General features: G+C 41.5%; 1 protein-coding gene across 2 annotated transcripts in view; it reads right to left on the reverse strand.

Moving 5' to 3' along the window:
* The window catches only part of GNAS (GNAS complex locus), a 185,991-nt gene extending 181,296 nt beyond the window's left edge, over positions 1–4,695 (reverse strand). Inside the window, exon 1 of one of the 2 annotated variants that reach the window (XM_075176801.1) lies at positions 4,262–4,695. In XM_075176801.1, coding sequence (XP_075032902.1) covers positions 4,262–4,508 — 247 coding nt within the window. In that variant the 5' untranslated portion in view covers positions 4,509–4,695. The remainder of the gene's footprint in view (positions 1–4,261) is intronic. The other variant, XM_075176802.1, reaches the window with a different exon arrangement.
* Positions 4,696–9,570: the final 4,875 nt, after the last annotated feature.

Consider the following 9,570-nt stretch of genomic DNA (forward strand, 5'->3'; position numbering starts at 1 on the left):
GGCATTGAATAACGGGAGGTGGGGAGGTGTGGGGCAAGGCTTAATCAGGGCCGCCAAGAAGGGGGGGGAGTGGGTACATTTTACCCGGGCCCGGCCATGCCAGAGGGCCCGGGCCGGGCCCTCACTGTTAATTAATTAATTTTTTTTTCATTGCCTGCGGATTATTTTTTTCTTTTTCTCTCCGCGCGGGGAGGTGGCGGTGGTGGGGGGGGGGGGGGGGGGGTTACGGGTCTGCGTCCGCCTCGATCGTTGGTGGGGGGAGCTGTAAGGAAAAAAATAAAAATAAAATACATACTCACGTGACAGCTGCGCTCCTCCTCTCTGCTTCATTCACACTGACTGCCGGGCGTGACGTCATCAAGTCACGCCCGTCAGTCAGTGAGGAGCGCCGCAGCCAGGAGGACCAAGTATGAAGAAAGAAGAGAGAAGAGAAGACAGAAGACAGAAGAGAAAAGAAAAGAAATAAGCTGACATAAGGTGAGCAAAGAAACGGAAGCAAGGGGGAAAACAGAAAGGGACAGTGCTACAAAAAGAAGGGAGAGAGGCACAGAGGAAAGATAATGGGGGAGAGAGTCACAGAGGAAAGATAATGGGGGAGAGAGTCACAGAGGAAAGATAATGGGGGAGAGAGTCACAGAGGAAAGATAATGGGGGAGAGAGGCACAGAGGAAAGATAATGGGGGAGAGAGTCACAGAGGAAAGATAATGGGGGAGACAGTCACAGAGGAAAGATAATGGAGGAGAGAGGCACAGAGGAAAGATAATGGGGGAGAGAGGCACAGAGGAAAGATAATGGGGAGAGAGTCACAGAGGAAAGATAATGGGGGAGAGAGGCACAGAGGAAAGATAATGGGGGAGAGAGGCACAGAGGAAAGATAATGGGGGAGAGAGTCACAGAGGAAAGATAATGGGGGAGAGAGGCACAGAGGAAAGATAATGGGGGAGAGAGGCACAGAGGGAAAAAAAAGGGGAGAGAGGCACAAAGTAAAAAAGAAGGGGGAAAAGCAGGATGGAGGGCGCAGTGTGATCATAAGGGGGCACAGTGTAGTTGTAATGAAGGGGCACAGTATTATGTGTGTGATGGCAAAGGGGGCTTGTTGCAATGTAGTGTGTGTGAGGTAGGTGGCGGCTAATTAATGGGCGCTATTTTGTTTGTAGGGTGGTGAGGCAATTTAATAGTGGGGATTATTAATTTAAGATGGGGTGGTTTGGGGGCTATTGAATATGGGGGTGAGTTTGGGGAGAATGAGGTCCATTTATTAAATGTGACTATGAATTATTTAATGGCAGTGATGGCTGTGGGAAATAGGTATTGCTGTTTGCAGGAAGGGAATAGGTTTATTTATTAAATGTGAATACTATTATTTTAATGTTGGGGCTGGAGGAAGGCCTTATTATTAATTGATTTAACGCCGGGGCTGGCTGTAATTTTCTAAATGTAGCCATTTTTTTTCCAAATAGGCCCTTCAACATTCCAGGATCCAGACAAGCCGCAACTAAAGAAACCAGCAGCCACAGGTGGAGAAAGTGAGAAGAACATTTAGGAGAGAGCAGCAGAGTGTGTGAAATGTTGTGATTCTAGTAGGGACAATGGCAATTTTTGGTGAGTGTTGTGCCCAATGTAAGGTGCAGGCCAAGACTGAACTCTTTGTGTACACACTGCATTCTTTGTATACTACACTGTGGTGCTAGATGTCTTAAAAGTCAGGAGTGCTGGGACATATGTGACGCTCTGGTGAATTCAGGACCTAGTGATTTTGATGTGCTAGCTACGCCCCAACAGCGCATTTCCACGCCCCCAAATGCATGACCACGCTCCCAATTTTTTTTAGGGCTTACTCGACTATGAGGGAGGGCCCCATGAATTTGTTGTACCCGAGCCCTGAATTCCTCTTGGCAGCCCTGGGCTTAATCAAGTCATTAAGCCCTGCCCCCTGCTAGTCAATACCATGAATTTTTGTATTTTATGGTATGGGCTATAATGACGTAATGACGTTGTCACGTCCCCTCCTACCCTCTGTCACATGATCTGTACTCCGATCTCCCAGAGTACAGATGGAAAAAGTTGGCAAGTGTGAATAAATGACTATGGACCCTGTGTAGCACTAAAGCTTTGGGCCCACTCTCCATATGCATTTTTAGTCTCTTGCCACCCACTGAAACTCATGGGACTTCCTTGTGTACCTGGTTTTCCCCATTTAATATTTTAAGCTTACAGGGCCTGATTCATTAAGGAAAGTAAGGCAAAAAAAACATGTTACAATGCAAGGGGTGTATATTAGTTTATTATTTTGCACATAATTTAAATACTGGCTGTTTTTCATGTAGCACACAAATACTTGATAGCTTTATTTTTACAATGAAATATAAAGTTGATCTAGGACATGACCTACCCCAACTATAAGCCTGTCCCCACATTATAAAGTTAGCACCCCCTCCAATTCAACATGGTTTTGCCAAAATTCAAAGTTACAAATTTTTTTGCTTTACGTTCCTTAATGATTCAGGCCCACATTGCTAATTCCATTTTCTAGTGTTCAGTAACATCTCACCGTATATACAGTATCTATATAAGCATTTACATGATCAATATGGGTTCAAGGACATCCCAACTTGCCATTATTGATTTTCACTTACAAGCAAAAAAGCTATCCCATTGTTCTTTCATGGTTTGTTCCAACTGTGCAGTTTGGTCACACACAAACAAAGATGACTTACATAGCAAATTACAGCCTAGGTGATAAGCACCCCTTGCATTGCAACATGATTTTACCCAGAAAACTTAAGTAAGAAAACTTACTCAAGATCTTGCCTAAGGTCCTTAATGAATCAGGCCCACAATGCTTATTTTTCCACTATTTCAGCTTTTGATGCACCCAAATAAACAGTATACGTGAGTTTACATTTTCACTAGAAGACACAGCAGCCTCCTTGTCCCAAACATTTTAAATATACGCAGCAAGCTCCACACTCATAGCAATTTGTAAAAAAAATATTGGACTTCACATAGACTCTCACTCAAAGTTCACTTTTGCACTTGTCTATATCATGCATGCCCCAGGGACTATGAACATGGATCTGGATCCACTTATTGCCTAGGCAACCATGAAACTACCCCAAACACCCATATTATAAATCCACCACCACACAAGTCAATTGGAAGTGATACAGTAATAGAGCTTTCACTTTTACAGAAGAGGTGTTGGACTCATGGGAATGTTCTCATTACACAGGAAAAATCTGCTGTGAGCTTTTACAGCAAAGTAGTAAGATAGCAAACTAGGTGTGCCAACCAGTTCTTATCTATAACAGGAGGGAAAAGTAATAAAAGATTGTGGCCTGATTCAAAATATTGAAGGTAACCCCTGCTCCTTTTGAGATTTCCAGGTTCATCCTAGCACAGATAAAGCAAACTTCAATAAAACAGTCTTTAGTCCTGAAGTTTGCAAACTACAGTATTACCAAAAAGATCAGGGCTGGCACACAGGCACTGAGGAATTACTGAAATAATCTTTAGTTTGATGCTGTCCTCGGTGGTGCAGAGTGTAAAACAATGATAATAATAGACTATCTAGAGAACAACATTCAAGCCTAACTATCAGCACCATGCAGAAGTCACTTCATCTGCTGTTCCAGACAACAATATATTGTAAACTCTAGGGAGGAGGGATATACAGTATCACAATATTGTCTGTTAGCAATAATAATCAGGAGGGATATATCACAATATTGTCTGTTAGTAATAATAATCATAAGATCTATGCAGTTCTATCAAGCATATTCAGAGGACATTAACTGACATTCTTTGGTCACTTAGTTTGTAATTTACAGGATTACATTACAGCACAGATACACATCCTAAATTATAAATGTTCTATCACAATAGTCAAGCTATACCGATACGCACACAAGCCCCGGCTTGGGCAACCTGTGTCTCTCCAGCGTCCGCACCAGATGGAGAGCTATCTGTTGCCTAAACCTGCATTAATCATTCAGTGTTGGCCCTTCAAATATAAGTTGCAAACACCTATAAACTAATTCTTTGGTTAGAAATCTTAAAACATATGGAATAACCCATGGATATTGTACCTCTGACAGATGTAGCCTAAGAGTTAAAGAGCACCATCAGCTATTCTTCTGTCATGAGGCTCACAATTGACCGGTTTTCTATGTCATAGTGCAGAAGGACGGTGCTCTTTAACGCTTACTTTGATATATAATATCATTGCCACAGATTTTACATATGACAATGTCAACTTACCAAGCAGTAGCAACCGGTGTATTTGTTTGTATACTCTTTTCTCTGCTTTTAAAGTCTTGTCAATATTTTTGCTCCTTTTCATATCCTCCTTCATTTTGGCTTTCATCTCTGCGCGTAACCTAGAAGCATCTGATTCCTGAGTGCACCCCTCTTCATTACCTCCAGACCCAGAAGTGCTGTTGTGACAAGTGCAGGGAAAAGCATGGGCTCCTAACAGCCTGGGCCTCAAACTGGAACACATCCCCATAGTGATGCAGTCGAGAGACACAGTGCTGCAAAAAAAGTTTTAATATCCAGCCATTATAATCTTGGCAACATAGAGATGACTCCAGAGGTGTCTGTATGTGGATTTCTCTGTTCCACTATAAACTGCTCAGTCTCTTATTCCAGTCTCAGGCTACTATATTCCAGAGTTTTCTTCCTCTCAGCTGAGCCTCCAGGACACACTGTCCCTCTCCCTCCCTCCCTCCCTTTTTCTCTCATACTGTTAATTTGTTTGAGAAGCAAAGGAGTAACATGCACTTGTGTCATGTGACTAGAGAGCACCCTGTTTACCGTAATGTTTAGAAGCTCAGGTCACAGAAAAGGACTCCAGGTGCCAGCTGCTGTACTGAGTTGTGCGGAAGAGTTGTGCTTTACACAATTATACAGAGAAGTTTATGCCAGGTATTAAAGAAACACTGATATTAACTGGATGGAATTTCCCATGTCTGCTTAACCATTGTATAGAATATTCAGTGAAAGCATAACAAATGTCTGTTTCAGGATGGTTGGTGGGTCTTACAGGCCCCTCTTAAATTTCAGCGAACCACAGAGACCTGGCAGCAGAAGTTAAAGCTGTTTACCTGGTGCAAACATTGCACTGCATATGCTTGTAGCCAGGGGAGGGCTGGCAGATTTCAGCCCGGGGGGCAAGCACACAGCAGTGGCCCATCCTTAAAGGGTGGTTTTTGGTACAATATATATTTATCTATATAAAAAGAGGCTATTGTAGTGTTGCTTAATCCAAATATATATTTGTATGCCCAGGCCCAGAGCTGGATTAAGCCTCTGGAGGGCCTGAGCATTTTAGGCAGGGTAACCCCCTATGATGTAGCATGGTTATCATTTTAGACAAATACACAGGTAAAACTGTGTGCACTACTGTTAGGTGCACACAGTTCTGCCTTCACGAGCAGTACACAGCAAAGCGGGACATACCTCCCAACTGTCCTAAGCTAAACAGTCACCCAAGTTCGGGACTGTTTCACCAGATTCAGGACAGTTGGCAGACTGCCCTGCTCTCTCCTACCTGTCTTGTCACTGTCACCACTTGTGGCTGCTGGTTACTTTAGCACATTTGCTGGTTGTCTGGATCCTGGAATGTTGGAGGCCCTATTTGGAAAAAAAATGGGTACATGAAATTTAGAAAACTCCAACCAGTCCCGATGTTAAATCAATAGCACTCACGTTTTATAATTAGGCCTCCCTCCAGCCACAACATTAAAATAATAATATTTACATTTGCTAAATATATCTCTTTCTTTCCAACCAACCCTGACATTAGATAGCAAACACTTTTAATATACAAACCTATTTCCCTAACTCCAAACAGCCCCAGGAATAATTTAAATAGCATTTACATTTAACAAACATAACCATTTCCCACAACAATCACAGGCATTAAATAAAACATAATCACATATTAATAAATAGATCTAATTTTCCACAAACAGCCCACAATCAATAAATAGCTCCCAAAACACACCAGCATTAAATTAAAGGTCCAATTACTCTGTCTTAAATTCATAGGACCCACTATTAAATTAAATAGCCCCACCATCACCCCACAAATAAAATTTCACCCAATAATTAGCCCCCACCTGCACTCCTCGATTAAATTAATAGCCTACCACCCACTTTGCCTAGGGTGCCGAGCAACCTTGCACCGGCCCTGCTCACACATACATACACACACACATATACTGGCCCCTTCTCACACATACATACATACATATACTGGCCCCTTCTCACACATACATACATACATATATTGGCTCCTTCTCACACAGACATACACACATATACTGGCCCCTTCTCACACATACATACATACATACACACATACATATACTGGCCCCTTTCTCACACATACATACATACATACATACATACATACATACATACATATACTGGCCCCTTCTCACACACACATACATACATACATACATACATATACTGGCCTCTTCTCACACATACATACACACATATACTGGCTCCTTCTCACACAGACATACTGGCTCCTTCTCACACAGACATACATACATACATACATACATACATACATACATACATACATACATATACTGGCCCCTTCTCACACATACATACATACATACATACATACATACATACATACATATACTGGCCCCTTCTCACACATACATACATACATACATATACTGGCCCCTTCTCACACATACATACATACATACATACATACATATACTGGCCCCTTCTCACACATACATACATACATACATACATACATATACTGGCCCCTTCTCACACACACATACATAGATATACTGGCTCCTTCTCACACAGACATACACACATATACTGGCCCCTTCTCACACATACATACATATACTGGCGCCTTTCTCACACAGACATACATACATACATACATACATACATATACTGGCCCCTTCTCACACATACATACATATACTGCCCCCCCGGCACTCAACTGGTTCATCGGCGCGCGATGTCTTCATCTCTTCGTCCCATGTAACAGTTGAAGGGACGAAGACCCGCGCCACAGCTAGACTGGAGGAGGTAGCTTGCCCGGGGGAGTCACCGGCCCGAATGCATCTTTTTTGGCCCGGCCCAGTTGCCATGTGCCCCCCTGCCCCCCGGGCCAGCCCGCCCCTGCTTGTAGCAGAGGTAGACATAAATCCAAAAAAAGTAAGCATCTTGATAGAGCATCAGGTTGTCTTTTCACAGTGTAACGGGAGAATTTTAACCAATGATGACATGTATAAGAATTAAAACCTTTAAATCCTTAAGACTCAGGCACATGATGCCATGAATCTTTTGACATTTTTGTATATAGATATACATATACACACTGATCAGCCACAACATTAAAACCACTGACACGTGAAGTGACTAACATGGATTATGTCGCTACAATGGTACCTGTCAAGGGGTGGATTATATTAGACAGCAAGTGAACAGTTTTTGAATGTGATGTGGTAGAAGCAGGAAAAATGGACAACCGTAAGTATCTGATAGACTTTGACAAGGTCAAAATTGTGATGGGTCACAACATCTCCAAAACGGCAGGTCTTGTGGGGTGTTCACGTCATGCAGTGGTTAGTACCTACCAAAGATGGCCCAATGAACGACAACCAGTGACCCAGCAATAGGGTCATTCGCCCTAGACTCATTGATGCATGTGGAGAGTGAAGGCTAGCTTGTCTGGTTCAATTCCACAGAAGAGGTACTGTAGCACAAATTGCTGAAAAACTTAATGCTGGCTATGATAGAAAGGTTTTAGAACACACAGTGCTTTGCTAGGTATGGGGCTGCATAGCCACAGACCTGTCAGAGTGCCCATGCTGACTCCTGTCCACCACTGAAAACACCTACAATCGGCATGCGAGCGCCAGAACTGAACCATGGAGTAATGGAAGAAGGTGGCCTGGTCTGATGAATCACATTTTCTTTTACATCATGTGAATGGCTGGGTGCATGGGAACGGTTTGAGGAACTGTTGACTTGGCCTCCAAATTTCCCAGACTTTAATCCAATTGAGCAACTGTGGGATGTGCTGGAAAAGCAAGTCAGAGCCATAGAGGCCCCACCTCCCAATTTACAGAATTTAAAGGATCTGCTGCAAACATCTTCAGAGGTCATGTGGAGTACATGCCTTGAAAGGTCAGGGCTGCTAGGCAGCTGGTTTTAATGTTGGGGCTGATAGGTATATGTAGTATATATATATATATATATATATATATATATACTATAGAAGAGTGCAAATTATTATATCTAATGCATGAATTTCATGGGCATCATTTCCCCTTTTACCTACTTTTTGTCAAATGTCATATCTCACATTTGTGAATCGTTTCCTAGTATAATCAACATACTTTACAGTATAATAATATACTGTATGGAAGGGAGATTTCTGCATCCTTTAGTAGATACAAGTTGTACTGCAGACTTTTTGTGCTTTAAAATATTTCTTGGCAATTGGCGGAATCCATAAACCTTTAATTCCCTTCTAAGAATGCCATATATCAACACGTTTTATGTGCCAAACTTGTAGCATTCAACTTACAGGAGGATCATATGTGAATAGGTTGGTGCAGTGACCACCAAGATCTATCATGTTAAGGTCACATAGCGATATGGATGTGGTCAACACAACATGATCAAAATATGTTACACAATGACAATGTTATGAGCCGTAAAGAAAACAGAGCATGCATTTAGTGAAACAGAAAGTGAAATGCTAGAACTTGAACTTTATTATTTTCTAGACATACTGGGGCAATTGGAATTGGAGTAAGCTAATTATAACATTATCTAACATGTATCAACATTTTTATATGCAGCTGTACCGATCTATCCAACAGACAATTTTTACACACTCCTTATTTTTATTTTGCTACTTTTTTCACCAAACAGTAATTCAGCTCTTTTGCCATCCACTTTCTGCATTTAGTTCTATTTAAAATTGTACACACCTTACATTATAAATCAGGTACTGCTCTTGTTATTTCTATAATTTTAATATGCTATTTTGTGGGATCCACTAATTTTCACGAGAATGGAGCCTAGCAGTTCATTAGGAAATAGCGACATTAATAAATATGCATCCTATCCATACACCAAGAACTAGTGACATTACTGAATATGCATCTTATCCATACACCAAGAACTAGTGACATTACTGAATATGCATCTTATCCATACACTAAGAACTAGTGACATTACTGAATATGCATCTTATCCATACACCAAGAACTAGTGACATTACTGAATATGCATCTTATCCATACACCAAGAACTAGTGACATTACTGAATATGCATCTTATCCATACACCAAGAACTAGTGACATTACTGAATATGCATCTTATCCATACACTAAGAACTAGTGACATTACTGAATATGCATCTTATCCATACACCAAGAACTAGTGACATTACTGAATATGCATCTTATCCATACACCAAGAACTAGTGACATTACTGAATATGCATCTTATCCATACACCAAGAACAAATGACATTACTGAATATGCATCTTATCCATAC

The sequence above is a fragment of the Mixophyes fleayi genome, chromosome 6 (genome assembly GCF_038048845.1).
Source record: "Mixophyes fleayi isolate aMixFle1 chromosome 6, aMixFle1.hap1, whole genome shotgun sequence".
In the NCBI taxonomy this organism is placed as follows: domain Eukaryota; kingdom Metazoa; phylum Chordata; class Amphibia; order Anura; family Limnodynastidae; genus Mixophyes; species Mixophyes fleayi.